Source organism: Cygnus atratus, chromosome 6, assembly GCF_013377495.2.
Source record: "Cygnus atratus isolate AKBS03 ecotype Queensland, Australia chromosome 6, CAtr_DNAZoo_HiC_assembly, whole genome shotgun sequence".
Classification (NCBI taxonomy): domain Eukaryota; kingdom Metazoa; phylum Chordata; class Aves; order Anseriformes; family Anatidae; genus Cygnus; species Cygnus atratus.
In genome coordinates, this window is record NC_066367.1 from 30,246,798 (window position 1) to 30,271,178 (window position 24,381).

The following is a 24,381-nucleotide window of genomic DNA, read 5'->3' on the forward strand; positions in this document are numbered from 1 at the left end:
CCGCCGGGGCCTACCGGGAGGCGCAGTCACGTGGCGGCGCGGTACCGCCCCGGGTCGCCATGGTAACGGCGGGCGGTTGGGCGGCGGCGCGGCCCGGCCCGGGGGGGTGAGTACCCGGGGGGGGGGGGGGGGGGGGGGGGGGGGGGGGGGGGGCCCGCTGCAGCCCCCCCCGCAGCAACCGGGCTCCGGTTCCACCGATTCCACCGGGAGCGGCCCCATCCCGGCCTCCTCCCCCGGTCCGGGGCGGGGGGCGCCCGCCGCGCCTCCCCCTGCGGCCCCCGGGCCTTACCGGCGGGGCCCGGCCGCCCTGCGGCCTGCTGGGCCCGGGGAGCAGCGGGGCCGGGAGCCGGGGGCCCCCCCCGGGGAAAGCGGCCCCAGGGAGGGCTGGGGCAGAGCCGGGCCGCTCCCCTCCTCCTGCGGGAGCCGTGCCCGTGCGGCGCGGGGCCGGCGGGGCTGGCTCCCGGGGGGCTGGCCCGGGTGCTTGGGGGGGGGCAGAGGTAGCGGTGAGCTGCCCCGTTAGGGCTGTGTCGGAGGGCTTTCCGCTTGGTTTCTTTTCTTTTCTCGCAGCCGCGCGCCGCAGGTGGCGGGGCCGCGCTCTGCTCGCTTTGCTCCCCTGCCGTAGCCCCGCGAGTTTCGCCTCAGGTGAGTCTGCCTGGCACGCGTAAGGCGCCCCGGGGTGCTGCCCGTGGGGAGCGCCCGCCTGGAGGCGTCGCGTCCCCGGCACCGCCGTGCCCCGCCGGGGCTTTGGCTGCCCCGCCAGCCTGGCCGGGTGCCGTGCCTGGCGTTGCCCGGGCTCCTCCGGTGTGGCAGGTCTGGGGTTATTTGGCGGCTTCTTCCCGGCTTGAACCTCGGCTGCTCCCCACGCCTCCGACCCGGGCTGCTCCGCTCCTGAGAGCGCTCGGAGAAGATGGGGCCAGTTTGCCGCACTGCGTGCGCGTGTTGGAAGGCGGCTTTTTGACCAGGAATGTCCTTCGTTGTGTACCGAAGGATTGACCTGGAAGCTTTCTCTTCCAGTTCCAGATACGTTTCGGAGAAAAAGTATCGAGAAAAGAGGTTGGATAAAGAATTGGAGTGTTTTAAACTAATTCCGCAGTTCTTGTTTCCTTGTTCTGCATTGATGTTTTATACCTACACCACTCACCGCGAGTTTTCCACCTTCATTTTGTTTCTGTGCCCGAGACTGAGAGCGTGGACAGGCCGTCTAAAACCAGACCGATCCGTGCTGACCGCCTGCCAGCTCCTGCTCTGTTGGCCGAAATCCCCAGGTCTGGCTGCGTAATTCCCCAAATGCGAAGCTGGATGAAGAATGCTCTCCCTGTGCCTTGCTCTGCGGGGATCTGCAGCAAGGTGCTTTGGTCTTCTCCTTTGAAACAGCCGGAGCCGTAAAACGCCCCATGCTTTAACTGCTCGTTTTTAACCCTGAGTCATTTCCCTACTCAGGCTGGTGGCGTGGTGTAGTTGAGAGGGTGACAAAGTGCGATTCAGGGCAGTCAGCCCGAGGCAGGCGCCGGGTCAGGTCAGCCCTTTTATTTGGGCCGTCCCTCCCTGACGAAGCCGCAGCCGCGGCTTTTCTGCCTCGTCACGCTGGGGTCCCTGACCGCAGCTGGCACCGCGCGCCGACGTCCTGAGGGCGGTGAGAAACGCGCGGGGTCCCCCGGGACTCCAGCACCTGAGAGCCTTCGTCGCTCAGCCCCGGGGAGCAGCCGCTCGCTCGCGTCCCGCGGTGAGGCCGTGGCCGGGTCCCAGCTGCCCACGTGTAATTAAAGGACGGCTTTGGGAAGCGATGCGCCTCTCGCAGCTTTTCTGTCCGGCGTGGAGTTCAAAGCCACGGCCCCGGCATAAACGCCAGGCGCGGAGGAATCCCTGGGTGCAGGGGGGATTTGCTGATGCACCCTCGTGGTTTCTCACTGGTCTTTTTTTTTTTTGACCCGAGCGCCCAAACACAAACTTGACGCTTCACAGCCTGCGCAGACTAGGGGAGAGGCTGCTCGTCATCGTCCCGTGCCTCTGGTTTTGCGCCCAGAACGTGTTTCTTCGGGACAGTCGTTGGCCCCCGTCCCGCAGGCGTCCCCGTGGTGACCGAGCTGTCGTCGTGCCGCCTCGTCCCCGCCGGAGGGTCCTCTGCTCCTCCTTCGTGGGTCCTCTGCTCCTCCGCCGGAGCTGGCGGGTGGCCTCGTGCTGCTTTGTCTCGGGCGTCGCTGTGTGACCCGTGCTGGGACCGAGGCTGCCCGTCTGCTGGAGCTGAGGGTGGTTTCCGTGCTGTAGGAGTTTGCGTCTCGTTACCGGGCGTGCGAGCGGCTTAGGCCCGCTCAGGAGATTGGTTTTGGATTAGTGCGTTTGGCTTTGTTGAAAGCTTTTTAATTTTTTGAAGGTGGAGTAGGTCCTTATTTTGAAACTGTTGGTTTTAAAGCCCGTTTGTATCGCGTTGATGCGATCTCCCTTGTTCAAGCATTAATCAGAAGCCCCAGAGCTTCAAGGGAGGGACGTGGTGTGAACACAGATCTTCTTTAGAAACAGGTCTCACCTTTCCTAATTGCAGAGAACAGGCTGAAACTCTGCCCTGCAATGGCGTAGAAAATAATAGCAAGTCACAGTCGTCCGACTTTTTTTTTTTTCTTTTTTCCTTTCCCCTCTCGTGACTTGTGGATGCGCGAGGCTGACGGCGCATTATCAGGTCAGCTTGCAGCTCATACATTTGCAAGCTCTTGTTATTTTAAGCGTGTCACCACAGCCGGGTTTTAAAATAACCTCCCCAGTTAGACTCACGTGACGGGGGCTCGGTTCGTGCACCCGGGCTCTCACGGTCCCGTCGTTTCGGGTTGTGCAGCGGCGGGGCCGGGCTGGGAGAAGCTCCCTCCTGCCCCCGCCGCTTGGCGGAGCGCCCCGGGGTTGGGGCGCGTGGCGACCCCTGCGAGGTGACGTTCGTCAGGGCTGTGGCAACGCTGCAGCTGACGTCGCGGAGCCTGCGGGCAGGCTGCGCAATAATAAAAGGTGCTCGCTAAATACTTGCGAGCAGGTGCGGCCGGACGCTGGCTAGCGGTGACGGCCCCGGCCTCTGTGTTTATTGTGAGTCAACCAGCCCGAGCCAGAATCCGTTAATTACTAGTAACGACGTTTGGGGTTTGACTTCCAGCCCTGCCAGTTCGCCCTGGGAGCTGGAGCCGGGCTTTTCCCAGCTCGTGTTTCTACGATAAAATCTCTGAGCATCGTCTGAGTGCTGTCGCCCTAGGGTTGGGTTGGCAGAAGCAGTGCCTGCACCGAGCTGCGACCTTCCTCCCGGCCAGGCCCCTGGCGGAGGCACGGGTGAGCTAAACAAGAGGAGAAACCTCGCTGACCTGCGGCCCACGGGGATCTACCTGGCACGTCAGGGTGCCTGCGTCTCCGCTGCTTCTCCTGGGTGCTCAGCAGGCGCTTCGAGGCGTCCTTTCGGCGAGCCCCGGCTTGGCACGCAGTCCCTGGGGACGCAGGCGGGCGGTGAGAGGCGTCGTTCGGAGGCAGGGGCGCGGGAGGTGAAGGGCACCTGGCGCCGTGCTGCCTCCTGTCCCCGGCTGGCAGGGCGCGGAGCCGTGGCGCAGGCAGCTCGGGGCTTGGCAGCTCCTCCTCGCGCTGCCTCCCCCGGGGCTTTGCCGCCGAGCGGGTAACGGAGCTCGGAGCTCACCTGGCTTAACTGCGTGCCTCGGAGCAAGGAAGCAAATTCGGAAGGCGTCCCAGAAAGGAGGGATGCTTGGGAGGGGCTCGGTGCCCCGTCGGAGGGGTTTTATCCCGGGATCCACTGGTGTGCTGCCCCGTACGGTTGGTGCGTCTCCTTTTTCTGCAGCTGCTGCTTGTGCTGCACCCATGCGGCTCAGCTCTTTGTGCAGCTCTGCGGCAAAACCCCTCTGGAGAGGGGGGACGCTGGGCACGTGTCCCCTCTGCTGCTGTGGGGCAGGACCTCTGGCTTACTGCAGGGCAGGGCTGTGCCTGGCGTAACGCGTCCTGCCGCCGGCTGCGCGAGCCAAGCCCCCTTGTAACAGCTCTATCAGGACAAAGCGCTCTTGTTTTTGTAGCGGGATAAGGCAGGCGTAGCTGTAAAGCCCGCTGGAGATGAGGCACAGGTGGTTTTGCAAGGTCGCGCGCGGCCGAGCTGCCAGCGCGTGTGGCGACCCCGCGGTGAGAGTCCCCCGTAGGCAGGGACCCCGGGGCGCCTCCCTTAACCTCCGCGCATTTTAATTTTAGCTTTTCACGCCTGTTTTTGCTGGTGTGCCGGGGTCTCTTTGCGGATCAAGCGCGCTTGCGGTCCGGGCGCGGCGGAGCGGGTTCGTGTGGACGCCGAGCGCTTGTTTACCCGGGGAAACTCGAGCCGGGCAGGTCGCGGCATCTGAGCCGCAGCCTCTGCGCTTTGTGCTAATCGCCGCGAATGTCACAACACGGCCGGGGTTCTCGCCCGGGTGTCTGCCGGGTGACGTGATACGACTCAATTTTGCAGGGCGCGTGGCCGCCCTGACCCCGGGGCCGGCCGCGGAGAGGTGAGGCTACCCCACGCCTGGCACCGGGGCTGCCCCGCGGGGGCACCGGGGTGGCCGCGTGTTGGCGAGCAGCTCGCCGGCAGCCCCGCGTGCGGAGCTGAGCCCTCCCGCACCTCCTGGCAGGGCAGCAGCTCCCCGCGAGGAGGACCTTTGGCTCCCCTGGGGGCCTGCACGGGGCGTTTCCACCTTGCGCAGCATCTGGCTGGGGCGTTGCTGGCCCCGCAGGAGCTTGTGCCCTGATTTCACAGCTCGAGCGGGTCTGCGAGGGCTGCAGCTTGCTCTGACCGAGCCCCGCGGCGGGCCCGAGCTGCTTTCACGGTGCTCCAGGGCAAGGCTGGGGTCTGGCAGCTACACGTCAGCTGCCGCAGCCCACGCTTGATTTTTGAGGTGACAAAGGAGGCGTGCGTATCACGAGGAAATTAAGGGGGGTGGTTAATGCTCTGCTTACCCTTTTTATACGTTTTTTTTCTTTAAACCTGCAGGCTTGTGCGAGCTGAAAGGCTGGCTGCAGAGAAAGGCAGTAACTCGGCCTGCTCAGGATACAATTTCTTATCTCGGCGTGCCCTCCAGGCATGTGCTAAAGCAAGCCGCATACCTGGCGCCCAGCTTTTCCCTTCCCCTTCTCCTCAGGCAAAAGGATCGTACCGGTGTGGTGGAACGCTTTCAGCAGGATTTAGGACACCGACGTGTGCCAGCTGCTGCTCGAAGAGACCTCAGTAGGGCTGAGATTAAGAGGAATGCACGTGTGCGGTGCCGCCAGTCTGTGCTACGCACCGAAGGGCTGATGTTAGAACAGCCCCGTGCCTTTTGCTGCCTCCTTGTTCCTGAGCTTCTCAGGATGCCCTTGGCTCTTGCTGAGCTGTTCAGTAGCGTTGCAGAAGCGAGAAGTTTGTTCCTTCGAAAAGCAAGGGCTGAGAGTCTCACCCAATTGTGTAACCTTGGGAGCTGAAGCTTTAAGGGAACGAGAAGGGAAAAGGAAAAAAAAAAAAAAAAAAAAAAAAGAAACATTTAGGGGCTTTCTGCGGAGGCCGGAGAGGTGGCACAGGATTTGGAGATGCAGGGCCAGGCGGATGGGCCCTGGCTGTCGTGCCAGCCCTGAGGCGGGCGGTGAGCTGTCTCGCCTTGCAGCCAGGCTTGCCGTGGCAGCCAGGGAAGCCTTTGTGTTTGCAAAGTCAAAGCTTTTGTGTGCACAGGACTTTTCCCAGGGCCTTTCGTAAGTCGTTCTCCGTCCTTTGGTTTCGTGTGAGATGCCGGCTCGCTCTTTGACGCGGCCCCTGCTCCTCCTGGGGCCGGCTGCTGGGCTCACCGTGCCTCTTGTGCTGTCTTCTCTTTTCAGGCCAGCCAAAATGCTGCCGTAGATGACCGTCTCGCTCTCACCCCGCGTGCTATGGCTGTACATGGCCTCTGCAGGACCGCAACGCTGTAACCTGGGCCCCAAACAGAAGAGCTCCGGCCCCCCCAGCGGGCACCCCCCCGGCAGAGCGAGCGCAGCCGCGCCGGGCCTGGCTCAGCGCTCCTCAGCAGGCGAAACCCCTCTGGGCTTTGGAGGGGCAGCATGTGAGCGCTTCGCAGGAGCGCAGCCCGCCGCCCGCAGGGATCCCTTTGCAGCAGTCCAGCTCCCTGTACCCGCCGTCGCCATGCCCCACGCGCCCCGCTGAACGCGCCCACCCGAGCCTGGCCCTGGCCCGGCCCTGCCCGGAGCTGTGTGGGAGCGCCCTGCTCTGTCGGCGCTCCTGCCTGAGAGCCGACTCCTGCAGGTTTCCTTTCCAAAGCCCCCAGGACACCGGCTCTGCCACGGGAAGGGCGATGTCTTCCGTGCTGATGGAGCCCCGCCTGCTGCCTGCGCTGCCCGAGGAGCACAAGGGGTCTGGGGTCAAGGGCTCTGCCCTCAGCTCGGCTAGGCAGGCTGCCAGCTCCTACACACCGGTGCTCAACAACAACCCCTTCCTACGGCCAGGCAGTGCTCAAGTGCCTTCGCTGCGGTCACCGGAGATCAAGAAGCTGAAGAACGCTCCCAGCTTCCCTGCTGTCTCGTGGCCCTGCTCCAGGGACGAGGGGGACTGCTCCCCCAGCACCCCTGTGGTGCAAAGCAGCGACCAGGAGCAAAGCTGTGCCCCCTCCCTGACCCTCGTGCCCAGCAGCGTGACCCTCAGGAAGGAGCGGTGCTCCTGGCCGCTGGGGGACGCCGAGAGGAGAGCGCGCAGCTTCAGCGAGAAGGAGCCAGAGCTCAGCCCTGGAAAGGCTGCGCAGCAGCTGGCCGGACAGACCGCCACCCCCAGCAGCTTTGGACGCGAAGTTAGAAGCCCTGGCAGGACGAATGCGGGTGGGGTGTCCAACGGGAACAGGTGGGGGCATCGCATCGTAGCGCAGCTCGCCCCGAAGGAAACCATCGCTCCCCTGAGCTTGGAGACGGGCAGCCGCCGCCTTGCCGGTACCTCGAGCCTTACAGGCACCGAGGGTGCCGTTGTGTGCGCTAAACGGGTCAGCCTTCATCTCCTGGCCTCCCGCGCTGCCTCTCCCGAGCGCGGCACCGGCTGCCGGCTCCTGAGCACGCCGCTGTGTGGCAGGGAGCGGGCGGTGGAGCCTCAGCACCCTGCTGCCGTCTCCCACGTGGCAGCTCAGATGTCCGCCATCAGGCTGGAGAAGGAGGAGAAACGGCCCCAGGCTGCGCTCCCAGGGAAGCCTGAGTGAGTAGAGGAGAGGAGGAAGGCTGTGGTGAGAGGAGCTGGGCTGGCCTTGGCGTCACTGCGTGCTGGGTACGCTGTGGGCACTGCTGGGGTGGCTGCAAGGGCACCCCTGGGCTGCATCCGTGCACAAAACCCATCTGGGGGAGCCTTCCTTCCACCCCAGCTTTCACAGGCTCTTGGGGTGGCATGGAGCAGCAGGCTTGGGTGACAGAGGGACACAGATCCCCTCCTGATCCTTTGAAGGGATGCAGAGGCCTACAGCTAACGGCAGAGCTGCCAGTGGAGGTGTGTGGTCCCGCAGAGGCACCGAGACCTTCCTCCCTTTGGCCAGGAGAGCTCTGGGGGAGGCACGACCCCAGCTGCTGGCTGCTGCGGTGCTGCCAGCGATCACCTTGCTGGGAGAGGGGGTCCTTGTGCCTCTCTCTTGGTGTTCCCTGGGGCCTCTCCATCTTACTAGCTTGGGATTGTCCATCAGCACTGGGGAGAGGAGAGCTGTCACTCCTCTGGCCAAATATCTATTGCTGCGTTGTGGGTCCCGGGCTTTTCGGAGCCAGAAAGCACGTGCTGCTCCCTCTAATGTGACGTGCTTTGTCCCAGCGTCGCTGCTGGAGAGTCGCTGCTGGAGCCGAGCCATCCCCAGGACGATGTGGAGGAAGAACTTCCCGATGGCCTGGATGAGAGCTGTGGCACAGACGAGGAAGAGGACAGTGAGTGCCCCTTCCCAAGGGAGCTGTGCCCCGTGCCTCAGCAGGGTGGGGAGTGCAGGGGCTGTCTGGGAGCGAGGTGTGAGCACAGCAGGAAGGCTGCGCCCTGACTCACGTTCATGCTGTCACTTTAGGGTGACCTGGAGATTGTGCTGAACCCAAACGTGACTTAGCAGCAAGGAGAAGCTGTGTGGGTTCCTCTGGGAAATGGGCAGGGGCTCAGCACTGTCCTGCTGCAACACTTGCCCAGCTCTTCTCGGTGTGCAGGGCTGTCAGTTCCACCCCCTGCCCGGTGCTTTATACCACCAGTTAAGTTAGCAGATAAAACTTGGGATCCCAGGATTCGGGGCAGCAGAGAAGGGTCTGTCCCCAGGACCATTTGTTTTCTCTCCCCCCTTCCTAACTTTGTATGCACTCATTCCCCACGGAGACAAAACCCGGATCTCTTTCCTCCTGCAGGTGACTCGGATGCTTCCTCTGTCGCTGGCGTGTCATCTAACGGCTCTGTGGCTCTCGTATCCAGGTTAGTGGCTGTAAATAGTGCGCTGCAACTTGGCATCTTTGTCCAGACTTGTCCATCTTTGTCCTCTCCGGTGACAGATGAGAGCTCTAATGTGTGAGGGAATGGAGTGAAGATAGCAACAGACCACAAAGTTCAAGCCAGGTGAACTCTGAGCTCTCTATTACCCAGTTGACAGCAAAACATCCTGGGGAGGCAACACGAGGAGCAGCTGGCCCCAGGGAAGGAGGCTTCATCGCTCAGGCAGATGCCTTCAGCACTGAGCAGTCCCTCACCTCCTTGCAGAGGCCACCTGCTACCAAGCCCCTGCCAATTATGCTCCGTACATCCCAGACCTCGCCTCTGCAAAACACTTCAGAACTTCTGTGTGAATGTTGTTCGTTATAAACTCTACTTACAGCATCATCACGTGTGTAGCAATGGGTGTGTTACCAGTTCTACCTTTCCTCCCAGATATTAGGGATTGACATAGTCATAGAACGGTTTGGGTTGGAAGGGGCCTTAAAGCCCATCTAATGCCACCCCCCTTGCCATGGGCAGGGACACCTCCCACCAGACCGGGGTGCCCAAAGCCCCATCCAGCCTGGCCTTGAATACTTCCAGAGATGGGGCATCCACAGCTTCTCTGGGCAGCCTGTTCAGTGCCTCAACACCCTCAGAGTAAAGATTTTCTTCCTTATATCTAATCTAAGCACACCAAAACCAAGAGGGTTACAACATCTTAAACGTGTGTGCATTACAGTCTCTACCCCATGTTCCTGTGGACCAGGTTATAGGTTTTATTGTGTAACAAACTCCACCCCGTGCCCCTGCAAAACCCACAAGCAGATAACAACAGTTGGCACACACATTTGGTGCAAACTCCACCCCTTGTCTCTGCAGGTTGGTTACTGGCCTTTACGCCCAGTGCTTGCACCACATTGCAATGATGCGAATTCCTGATTGCTGCAGTCTTGGGCCACATCAGAACAGTTTCATGTCAAGGAATTTCAATCCATTTGATTTATTGCTGATTAATAAACTTTTACTGGTTCTGACATTGAAAATAATGGTTGCATAGAAATAGCCACTTAGGAAGAACAGCCCAGCTCCCTCCTTTTTCTGATCTCCAGACCCGGTGCTGCATGTTTCCCTTGTGGAGGCGAGGGGCAGCACAGGAGGCTGGTCAGTGTGATGGGGCTCCATTTCTTCTGCTGTTCCTAGCTCCTTACTTGATTGTTCCAGTGTAGGCTCCTCCACAGGCCACGGTCCCTTTAGGGTCATAACCTCCTCCTGAGTTTCCTCTTGGTTCCTGCCTGGGTGTCTGGTTTTGCTTTAGTGTTTTTCCTGTCTCTGACGTTGTCCCTTTGTTCTTGTATTTACTGCCCTCTTTGGAATATATTTTTGCAAAGGTAACAGAAACTCATTGGTTCCTGGCAACTGTGGACAGTAGCTTAAGGATGTTGAGATGTAAACTGGCCTCTATGGGACTGCACGTGCAGATGCTCCCTGTGCTGTTTTTCACCTTTAGCCATCTGCCTGCTGCTTCATCTCTCCTAGGAAATGCATCGAGTGTCTGTCCCAGCCCACAGAGGATCAGGAGAAGGTGCTCAAACCAGCTCTTGTCCACAGTTTATTCCCTAATGTGCCTCCAACCATCTACTTCAGTACGCGGGATGAGAGAGGTGAGCTGGGGCGTGTTGCCGTGCCATGTTCCAGCATCCTGGATCTCCCCCAGCCCTCGGGTCTTCTGTTCCGTGCTGGTTCTGGAAAGTGGGTTACACACCCTCCCTGCAGACCTGGTGGCTCTGCAACAAAACATAAGAATTGCCCTGGATACAGCTGTAGGAAATCAAGGTACCGTGTTTGGTTTCCTCCTGTCCTCAACTTTTTGCCTTCCTAGTGGAAAAGCTGCCTTGGGAGCAGAGGAAGCTGCTGCGGTGGAAAATGTGCACAGTCACGCCGAACATCGTGAAGCAAACCATTGGCAGGTCTCACTTCAGAGTCAGCAAAAGTAAGTTGTGGGAGGCTGGCAGCAGCTGATGCATCGTGTCCTCTCTCGCCTCCAGCCTGTGGGTGTGAGAAGGCAGACTGCCTGCGAGGAGCAGGACAGGATACAGGCTCGGCACTGTGGGATGCTGGGTTCCTGCTTCTGCCTGTCTGAGCCGCAATATCTGAGCTCTGTGGGTCCCGGCAGAACCAGGTCTCCCTTTTGGCTTGTCCCCGGCGTGGAGCACGGGGACATACTCCTGTGTTGTCAGGAGCTGGGGCAGCGTGTGGGGCAGCAGAGCTGGGATCTGGCTTGTTTGAGCTGTGCCTCTAGATGGTGCTGCCACTCTAAGAAGGCTGGCGCTCTTCTGGTGCCAAGCCCAGCACCGCTGCCCCCCGTCCCCATGTGCTGAGGAAGACGATGGCCTTCTGTCTGGCTTTAACTGGCGAGTTCTTTGGGCTGGGATCTTGGCCCTGAAGAGACGGGTAGGAGAGTGCTGAGGAAGCACTGAGCATTCACAGCTTTCATCCATACCCTGCAGCGTGATCTCCTAAAAGTATTTACAGGACTCCTGCGTGTGTCAGGAGACCTCTGCTCAGTTAATTTGAGGGATATAATGAGGCATGCTGGGCAGACCAAGACCTAACAAGTCTTGCAATCCTACGCATCCCTATGCAGAGCAGAGCTGATTAGTTAACTGCTTTATTTGCCTGCTGGAAAAAAAGGAAGGTAAGGATAAGATACTGGGGGTTGAAAGCTATTTCTTTGACCCCATGTCTGCACAGACCCTTACAGCAGTCCTGTTTGTGGGGATATGACCCTCCTGGTTGACTGGACCCCACTCACAGCCCTTGGTTGGGCAGCTTTGCCGTAACCACTGTGACTGCTTTGAGCTATTGCTGTGCATTATCCCTGGCATGCTTCTACCAGCCCAAGGAAATGGGGTGCTGTTGGGTTGAGAGGGTGTTGTGGGCGGCGGGGTGCTTGGTCATGGACTTTTCTGTTCTTCCTGCAGAGAGCAATGACTGGCTGGGCTGCTGGGGCCACCACATGAAATCCCCCAGCTTCAGAGCCATCCGGGAGCACCAGAAGGTAGGGGATGTTGTGGGCTGACCTCATTCACGTAGGTGGAGAGTGTGCTGGGAGCAGTCTGGGAGTCCCCCCTTCGGGGCCAGGCGTTTGCTGTGCAAACTGTCCTTGCACTGTCCCTTTCCCTGTGTGGCAGCTGGTATTTCTGTGCTGGGAGATGAGCCCAAGAGACAGGCTCAGATGGGAGCTGAGCGAACGACTCTGCTGGCTACCTACAGACCAAGGCTGTAGCTAAGCTCTGTTCACGTGTGGTTTTGTCTAAACCCAGTTATTGTTGTTCAGAGTAATCTTTCCACTGGCAGAACCGAGCCAGAACTGTTTGTCACTGCGAAGCTTCAAGAGCAGGTGGGTCCTGCCATGGTGCAGGGCTGGTGGGGGAGCAAGGAAGATGTGACCCTGCACTGGGTTCAGAGAGGATGTATCCCCTGGCCAGGGAGCAGCATGGGGTGTCAGGGAGATCTCACGGGATCTGGGTTCCTTTCCAGCTAAACCACTTCCCTGGTTCATTTCAAATTGGGAGAAAAGACCGTCTGTGGCGCAACCTGTTGAAGATGCAGACTCGCTGTGGAAAGAAAGAGTTTAACTTCTTCCCCCAGTCCTTCATCCTGCCCCAGGACATCAAATTACTCAGGAAAGCATGGGAGGAAGGAGCTAGCCAACAGAAATGGATTGTGAAACCAGTAAGGGCAAAGCTGCACTCGATTCCCTGTCCCTGTGTAGCTGCAGGGAGAACGTCTGATCCCTTCTTGTTAATGTTTTGCAGCCAGCATCAGCAAGAGGCATTGGCATTCAGGTTATCCACAAATGGAGCCAGCTCCCCAAAAGGAGACCACTGCTGGTGCAGAGGTGAGTGAAGAAAAACAAGGCTGACAGGTTGACTTCCTAGCGTCTCATCCCTCAGGCCAGATCTGGGCAGATCTGGCCACTACCCAGCAGAGCAGAAGCATCTGATTTGCATCTGGAAACTTCTCTACTGCCTGGGCGTAATGCTGCTGCTGGAAGCCTGGCTTACAGGAGTGCTGCTATCCCTGCAGGAAGTTCTGCGGTCTTGGGTACAATCTAGATCTTAGTCTGGCTCCACGGGCGTTCTGGAGCTTCTGTCTGGCAGGTGAGCCAGCTTCAGCTCTGCTGGGACCCCACTCCCACTGCTTTGAACTCTGGGGTTTGGTGTCTTTAGAGGCAAACGAGCCTTATCCAGTGCTCACAAGCACCCTGGGAAGAGTTGGGAACTTTCAAAGATTTGTTCTTACCCAAGTTAGAATGGGGCAGTAAGAGCCTACGCGTATGTTAGATGTTGGTCAAAGGGTTGTCTTGAAATAAGAGAGGATTTTCAGAATCTCTTTCTCCTTGTGCAGAAAAATGGAGTAGCTCATCTTGGTTTGTGTCTGCTTTCTGGGGAGGCTCTCGTGAGGGCAGGAATACCGTCTGGTGTTTGACAGACGGGGAACTGCTGTGTTGGCTTGTCTGCTTCCCATGCGAGGCGATAAGCTCTGTTATGGAAAATCATGAACTCTTGAGGTGGGGTGAATAATGAAATGATTTGGGTGAAAATTTCCAGCTGTTTCTGCTCACTGAACCAAACCATCTGTGGCCCGCTGTACATCTTAAACGTTCCCAAATACTGTGATCTGTACTGTAGGTATGAAAAGCTGCTATGCCTTAGACCTGGGAAAAATCTTCAAAATGGGACTGAGCAGAGGACTGTGATGCACTTAGATTGGAAGTGCTGTTTAAAAGGGCTTCAGCTGGTCTTCAGATTGATGTCTGTTTTTGCCAAGCCTCCTGGGGTGGGGGCAAGAGATGTTCTTGTACGTTGTAACTCTCTCCTGGCGCTTGCTTCCCTTTGCAGGTACCTGCACAAACCCTACCTCATTGGCGGGAGGAAGTTTGACCTGAGGATCTACGTTTATGTCACTTGCTACGATCCCCTCAGGGTCTACCTGTTCAAGGACGGATTGGTTCGCTTCGCTAGCTGCAAGTAGGTCGTGTGGCAGAGAGGTGACAGGGGTCTTCCTCAGCGCTGAGACCACGCGTGGCTGTGGCACCCCCGTTAGCTTGGGCAGGAGGCAGGTGTTCCACGTACAGTGGATGCTCAAAGCTGTAGCTTGCTTGTGTGCTGAAGAAGAGTCTGGAAACACACGGGGTCATTGCAGGTGGTAGTACTGAAAGGAAATTTGAGAGGATGCTTCATTCATCCACCTTTCCCAAAGCAAGATCAGCTCAAGATAAACATGCTGCCTGTGCTTCGAGTTGATGTGCCGTAAATTAAGATGTCCCATCCAGTTTTGACTATATCGCACTGGGCTGCTGCAGTTCCATCACTGCTTTTGCTCAGCAATGCTCTGGTCTTTTCTTGAGGACCTGTTGCAAGGGTGGGATTGCATCCCTCGGCCCCAAGGCAGCCTGCTCTGTGCCTCGACCTTTGTCCGGTCAGCTCTGGGTCTGTGGGGATAAAGGTTGTGGAGGAGGCCTTGCTCCAGGCGCCCCGGGAGAGGACAGCAGCAGAGCTAGTGGGTGGCCAAGAGGAAAGGTGTCCGAGCTGAGAACAGAGCTGCTGCTTGCACCATGGCCCTGAGGGCAACCAGTTCAAGCTCAGACTGCTTGTACTGCTATCATCTCCTCTAGGTACTCCTCCGCGATGAAGAGCCTCAGCAACAAGTTCGTGCACTTGACCAATTACAGCGTGAACAAGAAGAACACGGAGTATAAGTCCAATTCGGATGAGACTGCTTGTCAGGGACACAAATGGTAGGTGTTTGGGGGAGAGCTTTCAGGGCACAGTGGCAGCTCTTCCTTTTCCCTGTAAAGTCAGCCTTTTTTCGGTGTCTGTACCCAAAACTCGAAGGTGCTTCCTGTATCTTCTTCTCCTGCTTGGAGAAATGGGTTTCTCCTGGCCTGTGACTTATCCTGTCCACTGCTGCTTCAGCTGTGGTTGTTGCCTGTACTGTTCCCTGCTTCAAGCTCTGCTCTCATCTGTGCTCATTCATCTTCTTGCCCTAGTGTGGGGTCGATGGGATGTGGTTAAGGCTGAGTCGGCTTTTTTTTTTTCCTGTTAGAAACTTGATAGGCAATTCTGACGCTTAAATTAGCTAGGTGGGCTGGATGGGAGCTTCTGCCCATCGCACACTGAACTTCTCTGTGGAGCCAGGGAATGAAACAGGTTTGGTACAAAATGGGTGACGTGTGCGCTAATTGGTGTGAACAGGGCGTGGTGCTAAGGAGCAGTGGTGCATTTCTACTCCCTTCAGAGGAGGGCCGCAGCCTTGCAGGAGTTTCTGTTCCCTGCTCTCCCATGGGCGGACTGATCCAAGTGCTCAGGCAGTTGTCTCTGATTCCACAGTGGTGTTTAAACTCTTTTAAAAATAGTGCAGGTTAGAGTTCTCGATTTGTGGGCCTGGGCTGGCGCAACTTAGTTCACTTCAAAGGGAAGCTGCAAGAGGTGCCTTGCTGTGAGAGGATTGCTTTCTTAGACCCGGACCCGCTGCCCAGTGGTCTGTTCCTCCACAGGTACACCGGGAAGGGTCTGCTGTCCCCCAGCAGCTGGCATCCCGTGGGGGTGGGATCGTGTGGTTTTTTGGTACCGCCACGCAAATCAAAGCTGGCTGCTCCCACGTTAAAGATGAGAGTGGCTGTAATCAACTCCATCTTGTATGCAGGAAGCGTGACCTTTGGATTCCTGGCCATTAGCCACACGGTCTCATTTAAGCAACATCTGAGCATCCTTGGCTTAATGTCAGGGCAACTTGCAGCGCTTGGTGTGGTGTGGGAAACTCATAAAAAGCAGAGATACTCTCCCCCACCATCCTTTTCCCCACAACATAAAAATAAAAATAAATGAAATCTCTCCACCCCCAGAGCCTTAGCGAAATGACTCTAGCTAAAAGATTTACGGGGGTCTTGCTGGATTCCTGCTGAGCTGCTTTGCAGTGCTCCTGGAGAAGGCCTGCAGGAAGGGGAGGTTTGCTAAGGACACGGAGGGGGAGGGAAAAGAAGATCTGGGGCTGACGTACCTTGCTCATGTGCTAATTTGGGACTTATTACTCCAATGCTGGGACAAGTCTGTGACAGATTTATGGTTCTGGTAGCTTGGCCCTGCAAGATGAGGTGCCAGGCTGGGGAGGGCTGCAACCAGGAGTTGAGTGGTTTGAGGATGGCAGAGGGATGGCTGCGCTCAGGAAAGGTGGAGATTTGCCCCCTGGCTTGCTGCTAAGGAAGAGCTTTGTCAAAGCTCCCCGTTGCTGTTTTCACTTTCCTAGCAGGGTTGGGCAGCAAGGGGCTACAAAACCATCTCTTTGCTTTCTGTCTCCCAGGGCACTCAAAGCTCTCTGGAGTTACCTGACCCAGAAAGGAGTTAACAGCGAGGCCATCTGGGAGAAGATTAAGGACATCGTTATCAAAACCATCATTGCGTGAGTCCTGGCACCCCTTGCTCTGTTCCTCTCAGCTCCCTCTCAGCCTGGTCCTTCTGCTCTTAATCTAAATGCTGCCACCGCTGTCGGCTTCAGTATTTCTCTCCGGATCCTTCCTTTCGTCTCGTTACCTATGTTCTTGCTGCAGTAGCTGCTAGGGGCGAGCAGACCTTCTGTCTCCTGGCTCTGCCTGCAGTGCAGGGGGAGTGACCAGGAGGGTGCAGCGTACCTGGCACTCTGCCCTGCTTGCCACCCGCTGCGCTACTTGCGCAGGATGCCTGAGAATAAAAGTCCCTTGCCTTCAGAAGTGGGTCCTGTCTGACAAAGGCTGGGGTGGGGGCAGCTATGGAGGGTGGGGAGGTTGCTCAGGATCTGATGCCCGATCCATACGCAGTGCAGCAGCAGCTCGCAGACCTGCATCAGTCTTTCAGCCCACCCGTTCCCGCAGCATGTGGCTGCGTGCACTCTCAGAACCGGCAGTGTGCTGTGAACAGTCAGATCTCTGCTGTCTGCCTGTTGGAAATGAGCGTTTTAACTTGGCTTGCAGATCTGAGCCCTACGTGAACAGCCTGGTGAAGATGTACGTGCGGCGGCCGTATTGTTGCCATGAGCTCTTTGGGTTTGATATCATGCTGGATGAAAACCTCAAGCCCTGGATCTTAGAGGTCAACATTTCCCCAAGGTAAAGCAGCTTATCCTCCAGAGTCTGTCCTTGAGCCAGTGCAGGGTGGATGACAGCCTTTCTTTTATCACAACATGAATTTGGCTTGTGATGCCCCCTGCACCCTGTGCTGAAAGACGGTGGGCTTTGAAGCCTCTCTCTCCCGATTGCAGGAATCCTTGCAATCCTCCTGCAAAGTCCTCCCTATTTACAAAAGCAGAATCCATCCTCAGCTCAGGAACCTTTGCTGGGCATGCTCCCGCTAGAGCCAGGGAAGAATACATGAAAAAGGAAGGCCAAAGAAGGATGCGTCATGTAGGGAATGGGTGACGGCAGAGATTTCTTCTTTGCGTGGGCAGAAGTGATCGGTGGCTACGCTGCCTCACGCGCCACTCCTGTCTTGCTTGTTCCCTGTCTGCACCTGGGCGTGCTGCTCAGGCAGGGCTGGGAGCTGGGAGCACAACCTCTCCTGCCTCTGAAAGTGGATGGGCATGAGCTGGACACAGCTGGGATCCCAGGCAGGGCTCTGGGGTGGATTTGCCAGTTTCCAGCAGCCCTCTGGGAAGAGGGAGTGAAGTGAACCATTGCTGGTGGGGAGCCCCCATGAGGGAGGGCATGATGTCGGGGGACACGGGGCTCAGCACCTCTCTTCTAGCTCTTGGACTGCTGTGATGCTTCCTTCCCGCAGCCTCCACTCCAACTCCCCTCTGGATGTGAGCATCAAGGGCCAGATGATCCGGGACCTGCTCAACCTCGCTGGCTTTGTTCTGCCCAGCACGGACAGCATAGCCTCAAGGCCGCAGACTAGAAGTGACTCCGCGTGCAGGTCAGCCCCCTTCTCTGTCAGGGCAGAAGGGCAAAGCAGGCTTTTCTCCCGGGGCAGTTCATCCGGGGGCTGTTTTCAGCCCAACAGATGCTGGTTTCTGTGCTGTTAAGAGCCTGTGCTTGCTGGTTCTTCAGCTGTGGGTCTGAGGGACTTGCATCATCACATGGGTATCTGGTTCCTGCAGTCTCTTCGAGGCAGAAGGATTTATGCCTGATCTGCAAGTCCATAGTTGGAAGTGAGGCCAGGCCGGGGTAATTCGTGCTTGCTCTGCAGTTAGTCAAGTCTTCCTTCCCCCTGCCAGAACTAACGCGATGCTGAGCCACACTGCCTCTCCATCTGCTTGGAGGGCTGGCTGGCTGTGTTGGGGCTGGATCCACTTACCCCATCCCCCAGAGCTGACATGCTGCCGCCTTGAGCAAGAGGAGCACCTGTTATTTTGCAAAGGCTGGAGCAGTTTGTTCCTTAGGCAGAATTACAGGTGTCAGAGGATGTAGAACATGCTTGTGGGTGTGCAGTTTTGTCTTGCAATAAAAGTGACTTTTTTTTTTGCTTTTTTCTTTTTTTTTTTGTGTGTGTAAGGCTTATTCCTGAGCATGTGCCCACCCAAGCCCCTTTTCCTTTTGTGTTTTACCACAGTTTGGGCTTTTAGAGGTTGGTTTCAGACCTGACGAGGGGTGGGGAGGACCGGTCCCGTTCCCTGCAGTAGCAGAGAGGCTGCTGGCCCTGCGTCACTGAAGGGGCAGCCTGCTGGGGTGAGCACCCGCACGTGGTGATGTGCAGACACGGAGGAAGATGGGGCTCTTGCCTCTCCTGCCTGCTGTGTGCCGTGAGCAAAGGGAGAAGCTTGGAGCGCAGGCCCATTCCAGCCCAGGGAGCTCTCGCCAGCCTGTGTGCGGCGCTTTGATCACACGCTCATTTGCGGCTTGCGACAGAGGTGCTGAAGGGCAGGTGTCCTTGGAGGGACCTGCAGGGGATTAACCAGATCCTTAACATGGTTCAGATGATGCATTACCAGAGTTCCTGCATCCAGAGTCAAGCTTGCTTAACTGTATCTCCTGCCCTGGGAAGGATACGAAGGGGTTGTTTTTTTTTTTGCAGACGGGCATAATTCCAGTAGATTTGTATGTTCCCAAGAACTGTGCAGTGCAGCCTCAGGGCTCTGCTCTTCCTGTTTGGATCTGTGCGCTTCTAATTATTTTTGTGGCAGCAGAACAAATTAGCCGTGTTGATATAAGTGTTAAAAGGTGTTGGACAAGTATCTCCTAGACTCTGGCATCCCCAAATGGTTCATTAGGGTGCTTAGAATAGTTTAGATGGTTGCTGGTCAGATCATACAAAAGGCCAGGATTTCCCATGGCATGTGGAGCTGTAGCTGAAATCAAGGCTTGGGAATTCTCGGGCATTGCATGAGGAAGTCTTTGATCCAGCGGTGCTCTCCTGCCTCGTACAGTACCAGTGCTGAGTACCAGTACGGCCAGGCCTGTTGTAGTAGTTAGGGAACTGCATCCCAGGTGGGATGTAAGTCTGTGATCCCTCCAGGCTTCGTGTGCTCTGAATCAGGTCATGCTGTGTCTTTGGTCCTCTTGCATCCTGTGTGGGTATGAGGTGGTCGTTAATGTTTCAGATGAGGGAACGCTACAGTGCCTCAGTGAGGAGCTGGCAGGATCCTCCTTGTTGCCCAGCCCACATCCTGCCTGGGTCCTGTGCTGATGCACAAGGCTGCGGATGCATCACTGTTCTCAGAACTAGTGAAATCCTTGGAGAAAACATTCTCTCCTCCACAGCGTCTTCCCAAGGGTGTCATGATCACACTGAAGTTGCTGGGAGCAGCCCTGCCACAGCAGTACTTTGCTTTGCTTAAATGTTCTACCACCTTTTTTTTTTTTTTGTGTCCTCAGTCTGGGCAGTGCGTTGAAGGAGAAGCCCAGGCCAGCCTCTGAGCATTTCACAGCAGAGAAGATGAAGAAGGCCTATTACTTGACACAGAAGGTGCCTGACCAGGTATATGACAACCTCCTCTGCTACTGGCACTGCCAGAGTGCTGCCAAGCCACTTTTCCAAACAATCCCACATGTCTATCCCATGCTCTTTTTCCGATTGTGCCCCTCTGGGTGCAATCACGACGAGAGAGCTGATCAGAAATAAGTCAGGTTTGCTTAAACTACTGCTGCACAGGCACATATTTACCTCTGCCTGGAGGGGTTTGGGGAGTAGGGAGGTGGGAAAGGGGACTGACAAAACGTAGTTCACTTCTCCCTGACCCTGGGCTGCTCTTGTCCGCAGGATTTTTATTCTTCTGTCTTGGACATCTTGACCCCAGACGATGTTCGCATTCTCGTGGAAACAGAGGACGAGTATTCCCGGCGCGGGCAGTTTGAGCGGGTGTTCCCCACCCACATCTCCATGCGGTATCTGCGCTTCTTCGAGCAGCCTCGTTACTTCAACATCCTGGTGACCCAGTGGGAGGTCAAATACTACTTGAATAAACACAAAGGTAACTGCCGTCCGAGAGCCTGGCACGGTTACCTGAGTCAGGCAGGCTCCTGCCTGCGGTCATGGGAGACTTCTGAACTATGCGTTTTGAGAGGGAGCTGCCTGCCTCCACACTAACCTAGGAGATATGTTCCCCTCCCAGGCTGCTTCACATGCCAGGAAAAGCTTACTCTGAGTTGATCACAGATGTTGGTTGTGCTGGTAAACTCAGCACCAGCACTTCCAGGGGCCTTAGGGTTTCCTAGTATCCAACCGAAGCAGGCTGGATTCTGCCGTCAGCCTGTAACTCTGGCCTCTTGGTGCATAACTCTGCCTTCTTTTGAGGGAGAAACAGCTGGAGTTGCTGGGGTTTGTTCCTTACCGGTGATCTGCAAAGTGAAGGGAAAATTGGGCCTGTTCCCTGGTCTTCTGCTGCTTTCTAATCAATGAAGAGGTGTCTGCCTGCATGCAGGAGAAAGGGGCGTTTTTCCTAAACCCTAGAAATCTAGCTGTCATTTTCACCTTTCCAGTACAGCTCTGTATTTTAACAAAAGCTGGCCTTTAGTGAGGCTTGCTGGGCCAGACCAATTCTTTCTCACCCAGGACAGTGGGAGAGGCTGTTTAGGAGAGAAAACTGGCAGAGGTCCAGTGTGAGGGGATGGAGAACGCAAAAGGAGTGAGCCTGTGGCTCAGGGCTCTCCATCTAGCTCCTGACTTCGCTGGAGATGTTTCTGAAGGAGCCAGCCTTCCGCTGAAACAGCTGTGTGTGTGCTCCTGGAGTGGCTGTAACATAGACGAAAGCAAAAAGAAAAAAAAAAAAAAGCTTTTGTCACTCTTCACTGCTGTTTAACCAAATATCAAAGGGGTCAGCGACTGTCCTTCACGGAGGGATAACAACCTCGCAGCCCTCTCCAGCTGTGCTGTCAGCATGTGTCATTCTTTGCCTCGCTAATGCCTTTTCTGGATGCTCTTCCGTCAGTTGGAGGAAAGATCCTGTCGTCATCCTCACTGAAGTGCTGCCCTGAACTTTGCTGCTCAGGCTGGGTCCCAGTTCAGTGCTCCAGCATCCCCCTGGCAGCCCGGCAAGCAGATTTGCTCTATCCCATTGCTGGCCTTCACCCAAGTAAAACCCAATCTCCCTGTGCCCCCTTCCCAGTGACATATGTTCCATGCTGTCCTCATCTCTCCCTGGCCAGCAAGGTGCAGAGCCCTGCCCGGTGCACAGAGCTGGGGCAGGGCTGTCCAGCCTCACTGCTGCCCTCAGCCCCCAACATGTTTTTTTTGTTTGTTTTTGTTTTGTTTTGTTTTTTTTACCCCCTAAGATCCTGGGGCTTGCTGAAAGGTCACCGAGGAGCACAGTTTGGGCAGCAAGGATTCCTCCTATAGCCAGGGCTGGTATCGTATAGCAAGCCACAGTAACCCCAGCTGGGGCAGCATCAAGTTCCTGGCCATTGGTCTGCAGGTTCTTAACTCTCACGGCATCTGCCGGGGATGGAGCCCAGGTCTTGGCCCACGTTGAGCTGTGCGTGTGCTTGCCTGGCCTGGGTGTCTCCGGGCAGGTAGGAGATGATGCACCGAGCCGCTGCGGTTGGTCGGCGCTGTGCGAGGAGGAGGCTACCTGAGCTGCCGTCCCCTGGGAAAGGGGCCGGTGACCGCGGAGCTGCTCTGCATTTGCACTGGAGGAACTTTCACCAGCGCAGCCCAAATCAGGTGCTGCTGTTGGCAGGCACCGGGCTCGGGGGACAGCCAGTCTGGTCCAAATCAGCAAGTCCTGCGTTGCCCCAGTTTCCCTGCGCGGCTGAGCCTGCTGCTCGGTGCGTCTGGCTCCCCGGGAGTAAGGCAGGCACTGCGGCAGCCCACGTGCTGGCGCTCGGCAGTGTTTGCTCGTACAAAGGGTGAACGCCCTCGGTTTACCCCGTGGCTGCTGGGGCTGAGGCACGTGTTCATGCAGTTACTGCGTGCCGTTGTACTGTGTGGTCAGTTCGCGCTCTGCAGCATATTTGTGCGCCCCAAGCTGGGGGAGACTTAGCTGTCTGTTTGCCGCTCATTCTTGCTTCTTGTCTGTTCTGTCGCTGCCCAGGTCTGGAGCTGCTCAAGAACTGGTGTGTCAAAGGGTACCACACTGGGGCGGGGACGGATCTGGCCCAGACGGTGAGTATGGCTACGGGTAAGCTAGGGAGAGGTTGTTCTTTGCTCCAAAGCCTGTGAAGAGGGGCACAGAGAGCCCACAAATCTGCGGTTGTCTGGTTCAGAAGCACTTTCTGCGCGTTCCGCTCCTGCCCTACCTGTTTGCACTGTTCTTCCCTCTCTGCCGAGGCCTCCAGCAGTCTGGAAAAACCCACACTCCTCCATCCCTCACTAACATGAAGTCCGTGCAGTAAATCAGATCTGCAAGTACTTTGAATCTGAGACTCCTTGGATGCATCGGGCACAGCCTTACAAATTTAGCATCCCGCCTGCCCTTTATTCCCCTTGGTGAGGGAACAATCTCCGTCTGTCACTCCTGTGCCTTAGAGCAGGCTGATCTAGCGAAGAAACCCACTCTTCTGACCTCAAGATGCTCTGCTCCCACTTACAGCAGAGGGATTCATTAAGCAGAGAGCAAAGACTGCTCTGTTTGCTATTCTGGGAACAGTCTGGTGGCAGTGACGACGCACAGCAGTGTAAGGCAGTTTAAGCTGAAGCACAGCAGGGCAGCCTACCGCAGATCCCAGCCTATTCTCTGGGCACAGCGGGCTGAGGGGATTTTTCGTGGCTCGAATGGCCATTTGGTTGTCTTTCTCTCCTCCTGCAGTGGTCCTTACCAAAGTCCTTCCTCCTCCAGAAAAGCAGCATTCAGTCAAATGGCTTCAGCAAACTGGAACCGGGTGGACGGGGGTGAGTTTGCATGGGCCGTGCTGTTCACAGTGTGGCTTTGGGACGGGCGCCCTGCGAGAGGACTGGCAACAGGGAGGCCAGCTTTGTTTGAGGGGAGAGGAAGAAGGTTTGCAGGGTCTGAAGCCAGCATCTGATTTCTGGAGAGCCAACGGGTAGGGCTGGCATGGTGTCGACAAGACCGAGCTTGTCTCTTTGGCACCGTATGCCCAGTGCAGATGGTGCGAGGCCCCAGAACAGCTGGGCTGTGTGATGTTTGGGGAGTGGCTCTCACGGTCAGGACATGCCGGCAAGGTGATCCCCGCAGGGCCCTGCTCCACCTCGGTGGTGAGCAGGGGCTGTGCCCCAGCATGGGGCTGAGGGTACAGCGAGGTCTGCGGGGCTGCCCCAGGCTGCTGGCTTCCCTGAGGAAGCCAAACGGGTGCCGCTGGCTGTGGCAGCCTTCTGCAGAGAGGTACAGGACCGGAGTTCAGCTGGGTGAGCCAAGCAGAGTGCAGGCATGCCTCTGGTGTTGAGGGAAAAGGGATCTGGAGCCCAAGCCAGGGTGCAGCTGGGTTTACATGCAGCCGGGAAGACCAACCTCTCCCCCTGACATCCCGTCCCTGTCTCGGATGGGGTCTCCTTTCTCCTGCAGCAAACTCCTGCCTCCAGCCGACGAGGACCTCACGAGATGCCTGGAGCCCAGCCCCGCTCCGAGCTTACCTCTCACCAAGCACGCTGCTGGAGCCGACCAGAAGCCGGCCAGCTGCCTCTCAGACGCTGCCCTGGTGCTGTGAGCGGGCAGCTGCCGTCCCTCCCTGGGGACACCTCAACCTACCTCAACAGAAGAGACAGGAGCTGGCTCCGGAGAGCGAGGACTGCGGAGCCCCCCTGCGCTGCACACCTGCCTGCGGGCTGTTTTTAGGGAGGGATGTTTTACTGGGGAGAGCTGTGTGACTTCCTTTTTTAAAACACAGGGCAGGAGCTGGTGAAGTTGGGTTTGTGGCTGGATGTTCAAGCCGGACGGGGGGCGGTTTCTTTGCTGCACGGGAGCTGTGAGCCAGTTTGGAGTCAGCCTGGCCTTCCTTTCCCCGACCAGCATGGGCTGAGCCTGTGCTTGCCTGTGTCGCCCTGCGCTGACCCCGAGCCCCGGGGAGCCCCAGGGACCTGAGTCTGCTCCCCCCCACTGCAGGCCAGAGCGGGGAGAGCCTGGTACCCCTGGAGAGAAGTCCTCGGCCACCACACTGCTCCTCTGGGAGGGGCAGGGCTTGGCCCTCCTAGCCCCTATGTTTTATCCTTTCTGAATGCCCGTGCCACCCTCCTGCCCTTTGCCAGCCGCGGGTGGTGGGCAGAAGCTGGGCCTTTTGCCCCCGCCTGGCTCCCGGCGGTACGAGGGCAGCGGTGGTGCTGGGGGAAGCATCCCCTCCGTGCTGTCCCTCCTCCGGGGGCACCTGCAGTGCGTGCGTGGGGGCTGCAGGCAGGTGCTGTTCTCCTGGGCGCCGCTCTATTTTCCCTTCGTTTTTTAAGGATTTCCATTAAAGTTTAGCACTCGGCTGCTCTCGTGGCCTCTCTCTGTCTCCAGCTGCTGTGGCCCCACACCTGGCAGACCCCTCGGTGCAGGGGGACGCGGGGTGCCTGCTTGGCCCCTGCCCTGGGGCTTGCAGAAAACCCTTCCCTTCCTTCCCC

The 24,381-nt window shown here is 57.4% G+C and overlaps 1 protein-coding gene across 1 annotated transcript; it reads left to right on the forward strand.

Annotated features, from left to right (window-relative positions):
• Nucleotides 1–475: 475 nt before the first annotated feature.
• Nucleotides 476–24,249, forward strand: TTLL4 (tubulin tyrosine ligase like 4). The gene is given in 20 exon segments (XM_050711629.1): nt 476–1,347; nt 5,842–5,955; nt 5,957–7,192; nt 7,790–7,899; nt 8,356–8,419; nt 9,956–10,080; nt 10,299–10,409; nt 11,401–11,477; nt 11,960–12,154; nt 12,238–12,320; nt 13,324–13,452; nt 14,100–14,222; nt 15,785–15,883; nt 16,431–16,565; nt 17,233–17,370; nt 19,269–19,371; nt 19,654–19,864; nt 21,923–21,993; nt 22,637–22,719; nt 23,351–24,249. Coding segments are annotated over 19 exon segments (3,327 nt in total). The 5' UTR covers nt 476–1,347; nt 5,842–5,863; the 3' UTR covers nt 23,493–24,249.
• The last annotated feature ends 132 nt before the right edge of the window (nt 24,250–24,381 follow it).